The 21,316-nt window shown below is 50.6% G+C and overlaps 1 protein-coding gene across 4 annotated transcripts; it reads right to left on the bottom strand.

The window, feature by feature from the left end:
- Positions 1–3,675: 3,675 nt before the first annotated feature.
- On the bottom strand, positions 3,676–21,249 carry LOC116949454 (vacuolar fusion protein CCZ1 homolog). 4 transcript variants are annotated; one of them, XM_032966821.2, is made up of 16 exons: positions 21,122–21,249; positions 16,220–16,367; positions 15,003–15,100; positions 13,405–13,498; positions 12,721–12,798; positions 12,352–12,399; positions 11,907–11,990; positions 11,248–11,423; positions 10,821–10,902; positions 10,056–10,117; positions 9,519–9,630; positions 9,282–9,315; positions 7,932–8,046; positions 6,685–6,846; positions 6,145–6,272; positions 3,676–4,836 (listed from the first exon to the last, which is right to left on the bottom strand). In XM_032966821.2, exons 2-16 carry the CDS (start codon positions 16,298–16,300, stop codon positions 4,781–4,783), a joined length of 1,410 nt encoding a protein of 469 aa, XP_032822712.1. In that variant the 5' UTR covers positions 16,301–16,367; positions 21,122–21,249; the 3' UTR covers positions 3,676–4,780. The 4 variants fall into 4 exon arrangements, with proteins under 4 accessions (XP_032822712.1, XP_032822711.1, XP_032822708.1 ...); XM_032966820.2 differs by having other exon boundaries at positions 21,030–21,132; XM_032966817.2 differs by lacking the exon at positions 21,122–21,249 and adding an exon at positions 20,995–21,113.
- Between the last annotated feature and the right edge of the window lie 67 nt (positions 21,250–21,316).

Here is a 21,316-nt window from a genome sequence, read left to right as displayed (position 1 = left end):
GATACCACTTCCGGAAGAGTACGGGGGGAGGGGGCTAAAGTGGGTGGGGCTAAAGCGGGGGAAGGCCAAGGAGAGGCGGGGCTGGAGGGGGGCCGTGCCCCGCTGTGAGTGGGGAGCGGTGGCGCCGCGCTGAGCGCAGTGCGAGTCCACGCGGTCGCCCGACCACGTGGAGTCGAATGCGGCGACAGCCGACGTCAGTGGTGAATGTCGGAACGGGTCTCGGCTCTACCCTCGGTCGACTCGGCTTTAAATAAATACCTGTCGCGGTATGTACGCATCGCCACTGTGGCGTGGTTCTCGCCACACCACCCTGCATAGGTGTGCCGTACCGGTCTTAATAGGTGCTCTCGCTAACAGCACTTTCCCCAAGATACTGTGTGGACTGCACGGTTCGATCTCTCTTCCACAAGTAGTTGTCGCGTTCACGTGACCGTGAAGTGCCTTGTTCTGTTATTTGTCAAGAAATCAAACATTTGTGAACGGCTTAAGATATTGGTGAAAATACAAAAATTAAGGATCAAACATAGTCACATGTATCTAGCCAGAGAATACATCGTTTTTATATTATTTAATCATGAGACCGATCCACACAAGTGTGGGGGCCGACGTATACCCCACCGCCCTCCTCCACCGCGTCGGTCGGCTCCCGCCGGGCCCCCGCCAAGCGCGGGACCGGGCCCTCCGCGCTCGAGCCCTCTCCGAGGGACACACTCATACTGCTGGCTCACAGCCGCACGGAGTTACTCCACACACGCCCACGTACACCACTACAGCTAACGCGGCGGTGCTAACGCGCGCGTTTCCCCACGCAGTCGCTCCACACACAAATCACGGACACTATACCGATGCTCTGTGCTAACTTTTATTCACGGCGCAAACCCTGCACTACCCGGAGATAATATTCTACGAACAGAGCCTAGCCTACTGCTACCCAAGTCCTCAAATACTCACACGCCCTATCACGTACCTCGCAGCTGTACTCACGGCGTCGTACGGACGCTGTGAGAGTCAGAGGGAGGATGACGAAAAACCTCGCCTATCACTGCCTCGTAGCAGCACTGGCTGGCATCACACGGATGCTGCGAGCGACTCAAGGAGGCAGGACAGCAGGGGCCGGGGCTTAGCGACCAAGCTGTTGAAGAAGAGTTCGTTGGGACACTGTCTACAGGAAGGCCACTCACACGGATACCTATCTAAACCCTGACTCCCACCATCATCCAGCCCAGAATAATTCCCTCATCAAAACACGACACCATAGGGCCCGTTGCATCTCCGATCAGCACCACCTAGCCAGTGAGCTGAAGCACATACACCAAGCCCTCACGATGAATGGATATTCTGACCGTACAATCCGCAAAGCTGTCTCCCCAGCGATGGGGAGACAACCATCCAAGGATCCAATTAAAACCATCACTTTGCCATACATAGCAGGGGTTACCAAAAAGATCTCCAAAATCTTAAACACAAGATCCAGGTTCGTTTCAACACAGTACACAAAATCCATGATTTGATCCCATCTGTAAAGGATGTGATTTCTGACATGCCAATACCCTGGTGTCTACAAACTAAGTTGTGGCTGTGGCAGCCGTTACATTGGGGAAACGAAACGACGTCTCTCGGATCGTGTTCGTGAATACAAGGCAGATCTGAAACACGGTAGGACCAATACCTCTGCCGTTGCTGATCATTGTTTTAACGATGTGGGCTCACAAGAAATTTATTTTTCCAAGACGAGGGTACTCTGCAAACCTAGTGGCTATCAGAGATTTGTTCATGAAGCAATCCAGATATATAAACACAGACACAACTTCAACCGAGAAGATGGGTACAAACTGAGAAATCATTGGAAGGACGTTATTAACCAAGTAAAGTCTTCACTGACTGATGTTTCAATCCTACTTACCTATGTCAGCAGTTTTTTCCGACTCTCTGTGTGCCTCTCTCTCTTTCTCCCTCTCATCATGTGTACCTCTTGCTCTTAGGGTTTTTTTGTTCCTGTTTCCCAGCTCTCTGACATTGACATGCTAATCTTCTCATTGGCACTCCTCCGGTGGCTGGGCCGTCTCACATTGACATGCTAATCTCTCACATTTACATTTACGTACAAATTCCTTTTCTAGCTCCGCCCACTTACCCTTGGGTTGGGCCCACCAAAATCCGATATAAACTCTTGTTGCAGCAGCTTTCTCCTACGACAGCAGTCCTCCTGCTGTGTTTGTTTCACACCTGATGACGGTTGCTTGTGTTGCGATCGAAACGTCGTGATCTATTATTTTTTCTACCTACGTGACTTTACCGAAAGAACCAAAGAGTATGGATTTCTGCAGTCACGAAAACTTCAAATCAAGATTGAAGAGTTCTCATCTGAACGGTTTTAGGCTCCCCTTTTTATGCCCCTTGACTTCAACAATCCAGGGTTACGTTATCCAGCGCAGCCAACCGTGCGCCTACCTGTGATTTTTGCTCGTTTTTCTTCCCTTACATGGAGCGATGGGACGGTTACTCCTGCGACCTATTGTCTATGCACCCGGACTCATTAATTTCTAACTCAACCCGTTTAATCTGGAAGGACGTCTGGCTGGCGAATACACACCCTGCTCATGTGTATTTGGCCTGGGGCCGGGGGAGGTCGAGGCGCTGGGATCCCCTAACCTCGTCTGCTCTGCTCGCTTAATATTTCACACCAGCCCCCTCCCCGATGTTGTGCATGACTCATTGCGGCTGGCCCGGTGAACCTTTGTGCGCCCAGACAATTTTAAGCCAATTTAGGGGCACCGCAATGTGACCTGTCCTGCGAGGGTCGGCCAATCTCCTGGCACCGGGAATCCGTGGGACTTTCCCTCGAGAGACCCTTCGGATTAAAACCCGTTGTGCCAGGCAATCCCCCGCCGGGACACGACGTCTAACACACTTGGACTGCACCCTCGCCTTCAGCTCCACCTCTCTCTCCCCCCCTCCCTCCCCCCATTGTCTAACACACTCGCTTCACTCCTACTTCTAGTGCTTTACTCCGACATGAGCACTGGCTGCCCCGCCCATGCTGTTTACGCCGCACAGCTTTGCTGACTCTGAAAGCCCTTTTATTATAAGCAGTTGCATTTGGAGGCTTGCCCCCTATTTTCTCTCCGCCTGATGAAGACCACTTGTGTTGTGATCGAAACGTCGTGGTTTTTTGCTTTATTTTTTATTGAATTTAATTTTCTATCTACGTGACTTTACCAAAAGAACCAAGAATATGAATTCCTGCAGTCACGAAAGTTAAGTCAAAATTTAAGCAGATAGTCCACCGCCGAACGATCTAACTCATTTGAAGGCCAATGTAGACAAATTATTATCGAGGCTTCACCCCCCCCCCCCCCCCCCATTTCCTATGCATATGTATATTGTCAGTAGACCCCCCCATACGCAAGCGTACGCATTTGGGTTAACCCCCCTCCCCCCTCCATGCGTACGTACTAAATGGATGGCCCCTTACTGCGTAAGGGTCAACAGTTGAGCTGACAGATTTCAAGCAAAGTAGCAGGATGTGGGGATACTGATCCCTGTTCGAGGGCTTATTTCAGCCCCGAGACTGCCTACAACACGAAGTCCCGGATGAGGTCCCCACCGTTTGTCACCCTCAGCAAAGACACAAAACATCCACGCGCTGCACAATCGGCAGCAGAAACGTTCAAGTTGTGCAAGCCTCCCCACGTGGCTCGTTTATTGCGACAGACATCGTGGTTTACAACAAAGCTCGGCATTAACTTGAGTTTAGTATGGCAGCATTTTATTTACACGAGTGAACGGATAATTTTAAATAAAGTACTGTATAGCAAAGACCTGATTTAGCAAACCCATGTATTTAAGGTTTCAAGTTGTATGATTCATGATCGTAGAGAGAAGTTTATCTGCAACGTTGCTGAATTACCAACTCACTCCAGCTTCATAATTAGCTCCAAAATTAGAGATGGCCGGGTGGCTCAGAGGCCAGGGTGCTGAGCTAACACCGCTGAGACCCGGGGTTTGAAACCAGGTTCCAGCAACCTGTAATTAAATGCTCAAGTTTGGCAAGCTCATAGCTCGGTCACCAATTACAGGACACCGAGAATACAACTATGATTACAAAATTATTAAGAAATATACATATAAAATGTAACCTTAAATTATAGTTTAGTTTACTGGAAGGGTTTGGTGATCAGAGCAATGTCTCCGTGGGCCATGTAACATCGCGACAAACGAGTGAGTGCATGAGAGGACCATTCTGTTGTCATTGAAGAAAACTGCAGTGCATTCTACAGCTGCGCCAATGGAGAGAACTAGGCGGAATAAGCAAGACAAAAAAATGGACACGAACTAATCCTTGACACAAATGGGGGTGCCCCTGAATCGTGAGAATCCACGCAATGGTTGGATGGGCAGGGGAGGGGGGCAAGGAGGTGGCGGGCGAGCGAGCGGGCGACGCGGCTCCGCCAGTGTTGCCTGTGCCGCTGTGCCGCACGAGCGATGGGCGCCGCTTCTCTGCACTCGTGGACACTGCGCAGCCACATTTCCTCAGCTCTTTGAGTTGTGGTTCTCAACCACAAAACTGCCAAATAGTTATTTTGAGTTGGTGGTCTAGATGGGGTTCCTTGCAATTTACAGATGAGAATTGTGTGGATTCCACTGTCTGATTTACCCGTGATGTTTTTTGAGTGAATGGCTCGGTGCAAGTGAAGCCACACAAAGCTCGCCCGGTGAGGACGCCACTCGAGAGTGGCAAGGAAACGTCAGCGGCGTTCCACATCCAACGTTGTCCTCCTCAGTCAAGGAAGAAGATATTGCTGAAGTGGGTGACAGACAGCTTCTTCACTTCCTCTGTGGCGACAAGAGAGAAATGCAAATGACATTTGACCCCACACGCGCACGAGAGGGATGATGGCGAGCTCGGCACGGCTGTCCACACAGAAAGCGCTTGAATCGGGAATCGAACCAAGGGACTTCTTACTGTGAGGTGCCCAGGCTTTCCCAAGAACAAGCATGAATCTTAATGATAAAGCACAAAATACATCTGTTTGCTTGTGTGAAGCAGCAAAAACTCTCTCGACCGCTGAGCTCTGGCGTCATGAAATTTGGACAGCTTAATGCTGTTTGGAATTTCTAAGTCAACGTGACTATTTTCGGCTCGTTATGTCATTCCCTTCCCGAGTTGCCAAAATCGACCTTATGTATAAGTGGATTAAGGCCACCACACTGATACCACGTGATGCATTACTCACAATACCCTCACAGTGTTACCACATGACACATTACTCACAATATCCTGTTCGGCTTGCATTTGCAATCACCATTAATACATCGCAGGGACAGTCACTTAAAGTTACAGGTTTGGATTTGACAGACGAATGCTTCTCACATGGACAGCTGTATGTTGGAATGTCAAGAACAAAGGATCCAACAAAATTATACATTGTCAGCGATGAAGAAACAAAATCCAAAAATGTTGTGTACAGTCAAGTGTTGAAATAATCACATTATGAATAAATAATTTATGATGACTGAATTAGTTACATTTATTTGTTTCGGCTTTTTTCTTTCTTGCAAGCAGCAATTTTTTTCAGGGTTTTTCAGTGAAATATAAGGGAATATGAAATTAATCCAAGACAAGAATCCAAGTCCTGGGAGAAACTAGGTATTAAAGCTAGTATAATAATAATAAACAACCCAATGAGTTGGCCACACACAGGAAGCTCAACCTGTGGCACAGGCTATGGGCGGACGTGACACAGGACCTAAGGGAGCCTCACGTAATCATGTCTCACAACATCCATGCGCAAAGAGTATTGGTGGATTTGATACCAGAAAGTAAACAGGGTGCTGAGTTCCAGCCATTAATCCAGCTGGAAGGACTGGATAGTTAGATGGCGAGATTTCAGGAACACAGTTGTTTTGCTGTGATTTCTATTTGATTAATTATTGTTTATGCCCTTGCTTTTGTCATTTTAGTGACCCAGATCACTCTTGCAAAATGAGCCTCCATCCTCGTCTCTTGAGCTCTCACATGGCTGACCAAATCAACTTCGGTTTTGTTTAGCCAGGTAAGAGCAACAGCTCTGACTGTAACAGCAAAGCAGTGGCAGTTGGCAGGGGGCAACGTGCGGCAGTGTAAGCGGAGGCCATGCGCACCGTTGACCTCGATGAGGTTGGCGTTCTTCTGGTTGAGGATGATGTAGAGCTCACGCTGGTCAGACTTCTTCCCCACCACCCAGTAGTCGGACATGGCCTTCACGACTACCTCCTCGTCCTCGCTGGCCCTGCAAAGACAACGCGAGCTCCCGCATCGGTGCTCAAATCCTGCTTAAGGCTCTCAGTCAGTGGTGGACATTCTACATTGCTATGAAAGCAGCGAGTCTGCTCCACAAAGAGGTACTGTACTCGTATAATAGACCCGAATTGTTCCTGGAGTCTCAGTAGCCAATGTGGTCTCAGATAGGTGTAGTGTTAGGGATATAGGTTCGCACTCTAGTCTATGGGTTTGGGGTATGTGTTCAGGCTATGGCTTCGGGCTATGGGTTATGGCTTCGGCTTATGGGTTCGGGTTGTGGGTTTGGGCTATGGGTTCGGGCTATAGGTTCGGGTTATAGGTTCAGGTTATGGGTTGGAGCTAGGTGTAGGCGTGGGGCCGTGGTTGGGGCCGTGGTTGCAGCCGAGGCTGCGTGCGGTCACCTGGTGAAGTCGCCGTGCACGTCCCCCAAGATGCGCATGAGCTCGGGCGGCGCATTTGCCGGCGCCATAGCGTGCGCTGCGCGCCGTCCGTGCAGCGTCGTCTTCTCTGCCAGGTTCATGCGGTTGAAGTAAATGAACTTGAACTGCGGCTCCTTGTCGGTCCTGGCAAGACGCACGGCGAGACGGGGCCATCGTCGCGTCAAACGGGTACCAGCGCTCCACCCTCCAAGTCGTCACGTGCGGCCAAACCTCCGGCGAGCTCTGCCGAGCTCATCTCTTCTTTACAGCCGTCGGTCGGTGGTGGAAAGTCTATGTTCCTATGGCAGGGGTGAGTCTATCCATAGCACAACCGCTGTTGACTTCCCCGCAAAGTGGTACGGCAAATCTTCGTATAACGCGTGGTGTTCGCACACTGCGTTTTCTATTCGGGAACACCTTTTTCCCATTCTTATGTGAAACGCGCCTCGTTATAACACGGTTTATGAGCAGTCGACGACAAACTACTTTCTTGAGCTGCGTGGATGAGCGGTACAGTGATACAGTACGTGGAATGATACAGTAATGTGGTGGCGTACCCTCAGTAATTAGTCCCGCCATCTTACTGTGTGTGTGTACATCGTATCTCGCCAAATTTTATCGTTACATTATTTATGGTGAAATATTTTTTGCTTTAAGTGTGTTTCGCTTTACGTGGTACTTTTCAGGAATGCATCTACCGCGTTAAACGAGGACTTACCATACTTTATCAACCACGTACAGATGACGGGCTGAGTCGACCCCCCAACCTGGATTTGAACTCGCGACCTTCCGAATGTTGGGAGCGGCTCGCTCAAGCATGGACCCACCGGGCAGGATATTTGAGCGCGACACACAAACCCAAATTCGTGCACGAGCAGACCTCTCAAACGTGACGCAGGCGGCTCCATGCACGGGGACAGCCAACGACGACGAGGATTGCGTCGGGAGCCAAGAATCGCAGCGGGCAGAGCGATGTGGAGTGTAAGAGTTATGTGGCGTGTGGAAGTGAGGTGGAGTGATGTGGAGTTATGTGGAGTGATGTGTAGGAGTGTTGGAGTGGGAAGGCTGGTGGCAGTGTTGTGGACAATCTGGAGTGTCACTGGAGTGGGATTCCGCTCTGCCTGTGCATGTTGTTTTTGTTGTTGTGAGCGAGCGAGCATTCAAGTGAGCGAGTGTGCGAGTCCGTCGTGAACTCGGTGCTGCCGAGGTAGGCGACAGCCGCTACTCACGCGGCGCGCCGATTGACCGTAAACTGCTCCGCGATGTCGGAGGCTAGGAGCGTTAGCTGCGGACCCACCAGCCGGTCAAGCTCCCGGAAGTAATCGATGGTGAGATCCACGGAGGCTGTGGGGCAGGGGACAGCATAAAGTACACGACGCGCCACATCATGCGGCACACGGCACACTCAACGCGCCGACCACAAAGTTCACTATAAACAGCTAGGTTTTCATAGCCAGTATCATTATTAAAATTATTTAACACTGGTTAAACACTCAGACTCACACCAGGGCTTGGTGTTCTCTATACTCGGTCCTTCCCATGGACCCCCAAGCTCTACTCATCCTAACCTCCGCCTATCCCTTGGGCTCTCCGACTCGGGCTGGGGCGGGGGTTCATTCAACACCGCCCGGCCGTGGAGAGAAGAACCCCAATCACTCCCAGCCGATTCTCACCGACTTCTTCGAGCCCTTCTCTCGGCTATCTCTTCGGCTCTCCAACTCGTCGACCCCGGACGGGGGTTCAGCCAACACCGTCCGGTCACGAGCGGTAGAGACCTCCCGCAGCCGATCCACACTCCGGGCTCCCACAACGATGCCGCCTTCGTCACGGGGTCCCCCTAAAGTACCCCTTGGGCGGCTCCTCCCCTTCACTCGCCCCTGTTCCCGAAGGTATCCCCTTACAGTACCCATGACATGATGTCACTACCCCTCTACACATATCCACGTCTCCCCACATAGAAAAATAAACAAGCATATCCGACACAATAATCAGCCACACCGATTTCTGGAAGTGTGTAATTTCAGCAGCTTTGATGCAGAACAAGCAAACTCTGGAACGATTTTGACAAGCAGTATCTTTGTCAGCAGCAGAAACAGGCTTCCTTGGATCAATGCTGGTGAACTGCCAAATGTTATAGGCAAGACACCATATTTAAGATATATGTCTTAGTTTGTCATATTGGTGACTCAGGTTATTCATCCTGGTCTCTAGAGTTCTCACCTGGATAACCAACATCAACTTGCCACTAGAACTTGGTACTGAGCGCACACAACAATAACTGCCATTCTCAACGAGGTAGTGGTGTCATCAAGTAGCGGTGACGTCACCACAGCACTTGTGCCAGGCTAGGTGCACTTTGAGGCCACGTGAATGAAGTGTCGAAGGATTGCTAGTAGTAAGTCACGGGACAGACCCAGGTGCCATGGGTTGACTGACTGATATGACTGGCAGAGGCACGAAATGAGCACACACACACACACTTACCGTCCACCATGAAGCACGCACACACACACTTAGCGTCCACCATGAAGCACGCACACACACACTTACCGTCCACCATGAAGCACGCACACACTTACCGTCCACCATGAAGCACACGGCCGCACTCAGCGCCTGGAAAGGCATGGAAACGCAGGATGAGCAGAGTACAAATTATGATTACTACTACTCTGCTTGTGTACCCAGGAAACTCTTTGTCCGGATGGTTCTGCCCGGCTGTCCCAGTGCAGCTGCTGGCATCGCAGCACAGCGAGAGGGTCAGGTACGAGCGCCCACCCTGCGAGGCGCACAGCGGACGTGCGGTGAGTAGGGCGCACCTTGTAGACTATGAGGTGCAGCTCCTGGGGCGCTGTGTTGGTGGTGACGAAGATGCGGGGCACGCGCACCGACCCGCCCGGCTCCGCCAGGCTGCTGGGGCCCAGCAGGAACCTGCGCGCTCACACACTTGTTAATTATTGTTGTTCTGTTTATGCTTTGTTTACACAGGAATGTATCGGCGCTTCACAGCAATAATGGCCGGGGTTCCATTCTCAACTCGGGCGCCTGTCTGCGTGGAGTCTGTATGTTCTCTCTCCCCCTGTTCTGCATAGGTTTCCTCCTATAGCTAAAAACAATACACAAAGTGTAACTGGTGTTAGCCTAACACCCCAATTCTTAAACGATCACCTCCATATTACTAAATTGCACACTCACTGAGTCTGGAGACTCACTGAGTCTGGAGACTCAGTGAGTGTTTCCTGCGTAAACAAGCGGAATCATAACAAGTAGTGTACAATAATTGCAACAATCTATTTGCTGTACTGCCATATCCTAGCAAGCCAGGAGATGGCGGTGGTGCGAGGGAGATGTCTCACCTGCCGTAGTGCTGCAGGTTGGTGGGGCTGCCGCTGCGAATGGGAGATTCCTTCCCTGCCAGCTGCACACACAGAACGCAACCGCCAGCCACGGTCAACTCAATGTGAGCAACCGGGACGTGTCACACCGTCGCGTCGCTTCTCACAGAGCGCTGTCGTACAATCAAATCAGACACCCGACGGAATCACCGATCAGCCCATATATGGAAGTAGGCGTGGTGTTGCCCGTAGGGGCGTATCTCTGCCCATATATGGTCTTGTGAAACCTGAATCAAGGTGTCTATTGTATCGATTCTGCTCAGTGGATCCAACAACGGAATCACCGATCAGCCCATATATGGAAGAAAGTAGGCGTGGTGTTGCCCGTAGGGGCGTATCTCTGCCCATATATGGTCTTGTGAAACCTGAATCAAGGTGTATCGATTCTGCTCACAGTTGATCCAACAGCCACGTTAGAATATCGATACTACGAGGGTTAATCACTTGCGTCGATTGACAATTGATGCATGGACCGAGTAATCCCATTGGTTAGAATAGCGTCACGTGAAACACCCCGTTTTCTTGATTGGCAAATAGCTGCGTAATCGGAGATTCGCTCGCAATCCGTTTTCATCACGCGTCACAGCGCCTTTCGCGCCGGGGCCGCGTCCCACAGCACTTGGGGTGCAACAAACGACACTCGTTACAGCGGAGACAGCCGTTTAAAGCGCCTATGGGGAAGCGACTGGACGTCATCCGGACGGCGAAGGGGCTGGCGGCTCTCACCTCCGCCTCCACCGTGCTGGGGAACAGCGACGTGGTGAGATACTTGTAGAGAATTCGCATGTCCTCTTGCTCCAAACCGCTCCTGCGCATGTAGACAAAGGTTCTCCGTGTAGCCTCCGATTATCACGGTTGGCTATGTACGATGCGAAAGAAGCTCATCATACGTACATACATATCTATATTTGAAGTACATACATATGTACACGGCGCACTAGGTACTCAATTAAGGCTGTGTCAACCTAGACGAGACCCAGGACCGGTTCAGATATGGTCACCGATATTGGGCGTGAACGGAAATTGAACTCAGGTAACCGGGTCCGGAGCACGGTATGCTTACCGCTTCCCATACACATGTATAGACACATGTACACTCACGCAGATACCCTAATACACACACTCACTCACCACACGAGCCCCTCTCACTCACCACACGAGCTGTTCGTGGTAGAGGAAGGCCGTGCAGGACACGGCGCTGAGCGCGGCCTCCACGCGGTTGACAAACGACTGCACCTTGAGGTACGTCATCTTGTCCAGCGGGAAGAACGTGATGCCGCCCAGGGCGTCCAGCAGGTCGCACTGCGCCAGGCGCAGCGTAGGCAGGTACTGGGGAGAGCGCACCAACACCACGGCAGCGTCACAACTACTGTGTTCACACGTGTGCTCAACACAGACGCAAGGGTTCAAAATATCAAGTTTCGAGCAACAAATGGCATTTAAAGGTGAGGAATCTCCTGCTAACTACCGCCACCTCCTGGCTCTGCAGAGTATGGCAGTTGAGCAAGTGGATTTTTATTTTTCTGCACATTTACCCAAGAAAGCCTCACAGAGTCTGAAGACTTTTTCAGGCGGATCCTGCCACGTTTGTCGCAGTATGGGCGCGATGCTGCTGCGTGATTTCAAATGGGGGGATTCCCGTGCAAGACCTCTCTCCATTGACAATACATCTCCGCGTGGCAATACCGCCTCCAGTAGCAATACCCGCTGCGGGTGGGAATACGTAGCCCATGTGGCAATACCCCGTCCTCGTGGCTGCTGCTCGGAAGGAGTTTGAACACCGTAGCTGGCAGGAAAGGGAGTGAGACTCACGCGCGAGAAGAATTCGTGCAGACGCCGTTTGAGAGTCTCCACTCCACCTGCAGCCAAGGCCGTCTCAAACGTCCCCTTGAAAAGCTGCATGCACAGACACGCAATAGAACACACATGCATGCACACAATGGTAGCATTCACAACCAGCACTAATACACACAAAGATGCACATATACTAACACACACAATGCATTCCACACACAACAACCGCCGTTCGTCATAAAGTGCCGGTGAAGTAACAACGCTACTTATGTTGAGCTTCTTTCGCACTGTACGTTGCCAACCGTGCTAATCGGTGGTGTGCCATGCTAGGTGCACAAAAACAAATACACACGCACGGAACTCCACACAATACACAAAGACATATATACACACATAGTACACACATACAATTCAGATGGAGAATATTATGCGTAGGTGAATCTCACCGCAGTGTGACCGTTACCTTGTACATGCTGTAACTCTGTTGCAGGACAGCTTTGTAGACATTGTCCTGTAAGCAGACACGGACCTCTTATTGATTACGATTTTGCTCATGTCCCAGGAAATCCTTACCGAGTCTCAAGACCTTTTTTCAGGATGGTCCTGCCAAGTTTGTCACAGTATTGGGTGACGTTGCTGCTGCTGTGATCACATTTGAGTAATGTGCAGGTAATGTTTCCACATTGGGATGTTTGGCTGATACCGGTTCCATCGTATGTTGTTTTTAGCTATGGTCGGACACCCAAGCAGATTGGCAGTGATGCCACACACGGTCTCAAGTGATCCGCGTGAGATCCGTGTGCATGCGAGATCCGGTGAGAGCCAAACTCACAAGCAGCTCCTCCTCCTGGTACTCGCGCGTGCGCGGTCCATCCTTCTCCTGCTTCTCCAACGTGGGGTTACTCACCACCTGGGCACACACCGCACAACCGCGCAGCACACACAACCAGAGAGCACACCACCGCACCACACGGAACAGCACCACATACAAACGAGATATTATGTCACGGGCCATAGCCGTTGATGCCCCCACTGCATCTCCTCGCGACCGATGCTCTGCACCCTCCTGCAAACCCTGCAGCTGCTGCACAGAGACCCATAGACTCACACAGAGACCCATAGATCTGCTCTAACAGTCTCCCACCATCTACTGTGAGGTTTTCTCTTGCCATCGGTCACCGAACTCGTGGGGACCGCTACGACGGTGCCCTCGGCAATTGGGCGGCACCAGCAGTGAGAGAGGGCCCTGAGCAGCCGGAGGCCGCGTAACGCGGTTGGAACCAAGAACAAGGTTCAAATCTCAAGTTTGCTGAGAAGCACGTCTGCTGAGCTTGGTCTGCAGGAAAAAGTGGCCAACCCAACCCGGGTACGCTGCTTAAGCCACGGTGTTCCCGCCGCCCGCGACGTTACCGCGAAGGGAGCGAGGAGCACCATCGCGCCGTCCCCGGCACAGAGCCGCGGCGGGGATGGAGGGGACCGAGGCCTCGCGGCCAGCACGCTGTGCGGTGTCCCTCACCATCACCATCCAGAAGTTCTCCTCGGCCTCGAGGAAGAGCTGCCGGTTCGTCTGCGTGTGCAGTGCCTGCGCCGGCTCCTCCGTGCAGAACGTCCTGCAACAACAACACAAAGTTCCCCGTATTGCCTGAACAGACTGCTGGGACAAGTGCAGTTCGCGAGTAGCACCTATGAATGACGGCACGGCACATGACGGGGTGGGTGGCCAGCACCACCTTTGTCTCTCCAGTCACACCTCACACAGTCACAACACACTGACGGTCACAAAACAAACACAGTCACAACACAGCCACAACGCATCCACACAGCAACAACCCAGCGATCTGAAACAAATAACTGACTTTGGATACCAAGGTGCAACACAAGCGTCCGTCATCAGGTGGGAAAGCATGGTCTGCTGCTGAGGCAGTTTTTAAAAGGTTTGAAATGGGTGTAGCCCAAGGGTCATAAAGAAGTGGCCGGGGCTAGGGATGTGAATGTGAGAAATTAGCATGTAACTGTAAGATAGGAGAGCGGCCTCCTCGACAAGGGCACGGAAGTGGCTATGTTAATGTGAGAGATTAGCATGATGTTAATGTGAGAAATTAGAGGGCACGGAAGTGGGTATGTTAATGTGAGAGATTAGTATGATGTTAATGTGAGAAATTAGAGGGCACGGAAGTGGCTATGTTAATGTGAGAGATTAGCATGATGTTAATGTGAGAAATTAGAGGGCACGGAAGTGGGTATGTTAATGTGAGAGATTAGTATGATGCTAACGTGAGAAATTAGAGGGCACGGAAGTGGCTATGTTAATGTGAGAGATTAGTATGATGCTAACGTGAGAAATTAAGAGGGCACCGAAGTGGCTATGTTAATGTGAGAGATTAGTATGATGTTAATGTGAGAAGTTAGAGGGCACGGAAGTGGCTATGTTAATGTGAGAGATTAGTATGATGCTAACGTGAGAAATTAGAGGGCACGGAAGTGGCTATGTTAATGTGAGAGATTAGTATGATGTTAACGTGAGAAATTAAGAGGGCACGGAAGTGGCTATGTTAATGTGAGAGATTAGTATGATGCTAACGTGAGAAATTAGAGGGCACGGAAGTGGCTATGTTAATGTGAGAGATTAGTATGATGCTAACGTGAGAAATTAAGAGGGCACGGAAGTGGCTATGTTAATGTGAGAGATTAGCATGATGTTAATGTGAGAATTAGAAGGCACGGAAGTGGCTATGTTAATGTGAGCGATTAGCATGTAACTGTAGAAAACGGGTGACACTTTTTCCTCCAAGCAATAAATTCCTGGGTTGTATTCCCAACTAAGGTGCATTACTGTGTGGGTTTTTATCTTCTTGCCATGTTTTGAATGGATTTCCTCCGCGTTCTCCAATTTCCTCCATTAGCTAAAAACAATCCCCAATGTAAATGGTATTGCTCAAATGATCTCAATGCTCAAAAATCACACTGCAAATCACTCTCATTTGGGATGACAAACAGCAAAATCGCCACCTACTGTGAAAACTGGCAGGACCATCCTAAAACAGAATCTTGAGACTCGTTGAGACTTTCCCGGGTAAAGCAAGCGTCAACGTTTAACGATAGAGGAGCACGAACCTTGTGAACTGGACGATGGCTTCACAAAGTCCCACACTTCGGATTTTATCGTCAATGTTGACTTCGGAAGGGAAATAGTACAGAATCTTCTTGTGTTCCTGGTGAACATAGATCCAGAATAAAAATCAGTGACGAGTCAAGCAGCCTCAACCACGCATCACTTAAACGCCCAACATAGTTTATACATGTCCGGCGCTCTTGTCATCGATCTACTGCTGGATAAGGGGCTGCCCACGCTGTGCAGGTCGTGGGGGTTACGTGAGCGTACTTCGCCGCACTGGGAAGTGCGGGTTGGTGAAGGCGGGGAGCAGCGTGGACACGGTAACCTAGAAGTATGGCAAAACAATGGATCAAGTGGAACTGCCCTCTGCTGTCCACCAGAACATCTAACCAATAGATGGCAATGTCAGATTTTTGTTTACAAAATTTTATTGGGAGAAAATCAAGTGTAAACATGAACTGAGAAAGTACAGTTTCACATTTGCTGATGACAATTATTATCACAACCGAAGGAAGTGAACTACAATACATTCTTTAACCGGGAGTATTCTCAGCGAGTCTCAAGACCCATGAAGGTCCTGCCTCACTGGATTACTCACCCACCCACCCACTCACCCGCCTACCTACTCAAAGACCACCCGTGTAGCCTTAACAGACTGTTGGGGCAAGTGTTGTTCGCGAGCACCGATGAAGGCCGGCGTGGCACACGAAGAGGTGAGTGGCCAGCACCACGCCGGGACCTACTCACCCACCTACTCACGTACTCACCCACTCACCTATTTATTTACTCACCTACCAACCCGCAAACCCACTCATCCACCCACTCACTCAATAAACAATGACTATACTGGGCGGTGAGGTATAGCGCATAGGACGCTTTTTGCAGAGATCCGTGGTTCAAAATCCAGGGGCTGCCCTGATTAGTATCGCTGCGGGTGTCGTAACCGGAAAAAAACTTCACTCGCAGTGGATGTTAAAGAACCCTTCCTTCAATCGTAAGACTCGGCCATTGTGTGCCGGCGTCATTGTCTACATTTGCCAGGTTACAGACGCTGCAGACGAAGCAGACCCCGGCCTGGCAGCAGAAGCCTGCAGACGACACTCGTCCTGCGGTCTGCTGCCCTGGCAACTCGAAGCCCACTCGCTCGCTGAGCCACCGCTGCTGAAAGCATTCACTGCCAGAAGGCGTTGTGTGGCCGGAGGGAGCGAGGCCGTACCTCGCCCTCACGCGGCCCGAAGCCGGGGTTGTAAACACAGAAGCTGACGAGGGCCGGCGAGGCGATGCCGCCCGGCTGCATGGCGCCGGCTCCGTGCGCCCTCCGCGTGGCGGTGCCTGCGCGAAGCTGCAAACCTCGCGGCGGAGACCTACAAAGTCATCGCGCGGTCACATCCACTTGCCCTCACTGTGGTCCCCACGTTAGTAGCCAATGCTTAACACGTTAGTAGTCACTGTGGTACTCACGTTAGTAGTCACGGTGGTACTCAGTTAGTAGTCACGGTGGTACTCACGTTAGTAGTCACTGTGGTACTCACGTTAGTAGTCACTGTGGTACTCACGTTAGTAGTCACGGTGGTACTCAGTTAGTAGTCACGGTGGTACTCACGTTAGTAGTCACTGTGGTACTCACGTTAGTAGTCACGGTGGTACTCAGTTAGTAGTCACGGTGGTACTCACGTTAGTAGTCACTCTGGTTCCCACGTTAGTAGTCACGGTGGTACTCACGTTAGTAGTCACTGTGGTACTCACGTTAGTAGTCACTGTGGTACTCACGTTAGTAGTCACTGTGGTACTCACGTTAGTAGTCGCTGTGGTACTCACGTTAGTAGTCGCTGTGGTACTCACGTTAGTAGTCACTGTGGTCCTCCCATTAGTAGTCACTCTGGTACTCCCATTAGTAGTCACTCTGGTACTCACGTTAGTAGCCACTCTGGTACTCACGTTAGTAGTCACTGTGGTACTCACGTTGGTAGTCACTCTGGTACTCACGTTGGTAGTCACTCTGGTACTCACGTTAGTAGTCACTGTGGTACTCACGTTGGTAGTCACGGTGGTACTCACGTTAGTAGTCACTGTGGTACTCACGTTAGTAGTCACTGTGGTACTCACGTTAGTAGTCGCTGTGGTACTCACGTTAGTAGTCGCTGTGGTACTCACGTTAGTACTCACTTTGGTACTCACGTTAATAGTCACTGTGGTACTCCCATTAGTAGTCACTCTGGTACTCACGTTGGTAGTCACTCTGGTACTCACGTTAGTAGTCACTGTGGTACTCACGTTGGTAGTCACTGTGGTACTCACGTTGGTAGTCACTGTGGTACTCACGTTGGTAGTCACTGTGGTACTCACGTTAGTAGTCACTGTGGTACTCACGTTAGTAGTCACTGTGGTACTCACGTTAGTACTCACTCTGGTACTCACGTTAGTAGTCACTGTGGTACTCACGTTGGTAGTCACCGTGGTACCTACGTTAGTAGTCACTCTGGTACTCACGTTGGTAGTCACTGTGGTACTCACGTTAGTAGTCACTGTGGTACTCACGTTAGTAGTCACTGTGGTACTCACGTTGGTAGTCACTGTGGTACTCACGTTAGTAGTCACTGTGGTACTCACGTTAGTAGTCACTGTGGTACTCACGTTGGTAGTCACTGTGGTACTCACGTTGGTAGTCACTGTGGTACTCACGTTAGTAGTCACTGTGGTACTCACGTTAGTAGTCACTGTGGTACTCACGTTGGTAGTCACTGTGGTACTCACGTTAGTAGTCACTCTGGTTCCCACGTTAGTAGTCACTCTGGTACTCACGTTAGTAGTCACTGTGGTACTCACGTTAGTAGTCGCTGTGGTACTCACGTTGGTAGTCGCTGTGGTACTCACGTTAGTAGTCACTCTGGTTCCCACGTTGGTAGTCACTCTGGTACTCACGTTAGTAGTCACTCTGGTTCCCACGTTAGTAGTCACTGTGGTACTCACGTTAGTAGTCACTCTGGTTCCCACGTTGGTAGTCACTCTGGTACTCACGTTGGTAGTCACTGTGGTACTCACGTTGGTAGTCACTGTGGTACTCACGTTGGTAGTCACTGTGGTACCCACGTTAGTAGTCACTGTGGTACTCACGTTGGTAGTCACTGTGGTACTCACGTTGGTAGTCACTGTGGTACCTACGTTAGTAGTCACTCTGGTACTCACGTTGGTAGTCACTGTGGTACTCACGTTAGTAGTCACTGTGGTACTCACGTTAGTAGTCACTGTGGTACTCACGTTGGTAGTCACTCTGGTTCCCACGTTAGTAGTCACTCTGGTACTCACGTTAGTAGTCACTGTGGTACTCACGTTGGTAGTCACCGTGGTACTCACGTTAGTAGTCACTGTGGTACTCACGTTGGTAGTCACTGTGGTACTCACGTTGGTAGTCACTGTGGTACTCACGTTGGTAGTCACTCTGGTACTCACGTTAGTAGTCACTCTGGTACTCACGTTGGTAGTCACTGTGGTACTCACGTTGGTAGTCACTGTGGTACTCACGTTGGTAGTCACTCTGGTTCCCACGTTGGTAGTCACTGTGGTACTCACGTTAGTAGTCACTGTGGTACTCACGTTGGTAGTCACGGTGGTACTCACGTTGGTAGTCACTGTGGTACTCACGTTGGTAGTCACTGTAAGTACTCACGTTGGTAGTCACTGTGGTACTCACGTTGGTAGTCACTGTGGTACTCACGTTGGTAGTCACTGTGGTCCCCACGTTGGTAGTCACTGTAAGTACTCACGTTGGTAGTCACTCTGGTTCCCACGTTAGTAGTCACTCTGGTACTCACATTAGTAGTCACTGTGGTACTCACGTTGGTAGTCACCGTGGTACTCACGTTGGTAGTCACTCTTGTACTCACGTTGGTAGTCACTGTGGTACTCACGTTGGTAGTCACCGTGGTACTCACGTTAGTAGTCACTCTGGTACTCACGTTGGTAGTCACTCTGGTACTCACGTTGGTAGTCACTCTTGTACTCACGTTGGTAGTCACTGTGGTACTCACGTTAGTAGTCACTGTGGTACTCACGTTAGTAGGCACTCTCGTACTCACGTTAGTAGTCACTCTGGTACTCACGTTGGTAGTCACTGTAAGTACTCACGTTGGTAGTCACTCTGGTACTCACGTTGGTAGTCACTGTGGTACTCACGTTGGTAGTCGCTCTGGTACTCACGTTGGTAGTCACTCTGGTACTCACGTTGGTAGTCACTGTGGTACTCACGTTGGTAGTCACTCTGGTACTCACGTTGGTAGTCACTGTGGTCCCCACGTTAGTATTCACTGTGGTACTCACGTTGGTAGTCACTGTAAGTACTCACGTTGGTAGTCACTGTGGTACTCACGTTGGTAGTCACTGTGGTACTCACGTTGGTAGTCACTCTGGTACTCACGTTAGTAGTCACTGTGGTACTCACGTTAGTAGGCACTCTCGTACTCACGTTAGTAGTCACTCTGGTACTCACGTTGGTAGTCACTCTGGTACTCACGTTGGTAGTCACTGTGGTACTCACGTTAGTAGGCACTCTCGTACTCACGTTAGTAGTCACTCTGGTACTCACGTTGGTAGTCACTGTGGTACTCACGTTGGTAGTCACTGTGGTACTCACGTTGGTAGTCACTGTGGTACTCACGTTAGTAGTCACTGTGGTACTCACGTTGGTAGTCACTGTAAGTACTCACGTTGGTAGTCACTGTGGTACTCACGTTGGTAGTCACTGTAAGTACTCACGTTGGTAGTCACTCTGGTACTCACGTTGGTAGTCACTGTGGTACTCACGTTAGTAGGCACTCTCGTACTCACGTTAGTAGTCACTCTGGTACTCACGTTGGTAGTCACTGTGGTACTCACGTTAGTAGTCACTGTGGTACTCACGTTGGTAGTCACTGTGGTACTCACGTTGGTAGTCACTGTGGTACTCACGTTGGTAGTCACTGTAAGTACTCACGTTGGTAGTCACTGTGGTACTCACGTTAGTAGTCACTGTGGTTCCCACATTGGTAGTCACTGTAAGTACTCACGTTGGTAGTCACTGTGGTACTCACGTTGGTAGTCACCGTGGTACTCACGTTAGTAGTCACTGTGGTTCCCACATTGGTAGTCACTGTAAGTACTCACGTTGGTAGTCACTGTGGTACTCACGTTGGTAGTCACTGTGGTACTCACGTTAGTAGTCACTGTGGTTCCCACATTGGTAGTCACTGTAAGTACTCACGTTGGTAGTCACTGTGGTACTCACGTTGGTAGTCACTGTGGTACTCACGTTAGTAGTCACTGTGGTTCCCACATTGGTAGTCACTGTAAGTACTCACGTTGGTAGTCACTGTGGTACTCACGTTGGTAGTCACTGTGGTACTCACGTTAGTAGTCACTGTGGTTCCCACATTGGTAGTCACTGTAAGTACTCACGTTAGTAGTCACTGTGGTACTCACGTTGGTAGTCACTGTGGTACTCACGTTGGTAGTCACTGTAAGTACTCACGTTGGTAGTCACTGTGGTACTCACGTTAGTAGTCACTGTGGTTCCCACATTGGTAGTCACTGTAAGTACTCACGTTGGTAGTCACTGTGGTACTCACGTTAGTAGTCACTGTGGTTCCCACATTGGTAGTCACTGTAAGTACTCACGTTGGTAGTCACTGTAAGTACTCACGTTGGTAGTCACTGTGGTACTCACGTTAGTAGTCACTGTGGTACTCACGTTGGTAGTCACTGTAAGTACTCACGTTGGTAGTCACTCTGGTACTCACGTTGGTAGTCACTGTGGTACTCACGTTAGTAGTCACTGTGGTACTCACGTTGGTAGTCACTGTAAGTACTCACGTTGGTAGTCACTCTGGTACTCACGTTGGTAGTCTCTCTAAGTACTCACGTTGGTAGTCACTGTGGTACTCACGTTAGTAGTCACTGTGGTTCCCACATTGGTAGTCACTGTAAGTACTCACATTGGTAGTCACTGTAAGTACTCACGTTGGTAGTCACTGTGGTCCCCACACTTTACCCACCGGACGGATGGAAGCGGCGACTCCCGGCACGGCGAAGGCAGCGTCACGCGGCAGGCGCGAGAATCGATTCCCGCGATTGTACCACGACCCACCTCCGTCCGCCTCCTTTCCCTCCCCTCCGTGCCTCCCGAGGAAGACGTCGCGGCTGTGCCGGCGTCTCCCGGCCCCGTGGCTTCCCCAGAGAAGGCGGAACGAACGCGGAACGAGCGCGGAACGAACGCGGAGTGCGGTCGCGGCAGGAATCGTGAGCCCGGGAATCGGCGTGCCGGAGATTCGTTGCAGAAAAT

Source organism: Petromyzon marinus, chromosome 36, assembly GCF_048934315.1.
Source record: "Petromyzon marinus isolate PM22_M1 ecotype Great Lakes invasive population chromosome 36, UKy_Petmar_22M1.pri1.0, whole genome shotgun sequence".
Taxonomy (NCBI): domain Eukaryota; kingdom Metazoa; phylum Chordata; class Hyperoartia; order Petromyzontiformes; family Petromyzontidae; genus Petromyzon; species Petromyzon marinus.
Note: the sequence above shows the minus strand (reverse complement) of the source record. Positions and strands in the feature narration are given on the sequence as shown.

Coding starts and splice junctions, on each gene's coding strand:
- LOC116949454 (XM_032966821.2), bottom strand. CDS start 16,300: ATGCAGCCGGGCGGCATCGCCTCGCCGGCCCTCGTCAGCTTCTGTGTT. Junction 11,991..12,351: donor AGAGTTACAGCATGTACAAG/GTAACGGTCACA, acceptor CTGTGCATGCAG/CTTTTCAAGGGGACGTTTGA. Junction 10,118..10,820: donor CCAGCACGGTGGAGGCGGAG/GTGAGAGCCGCC, acceptor CTGTGTGTGCAG/CTGGCAGGGAAGGAATCTCC.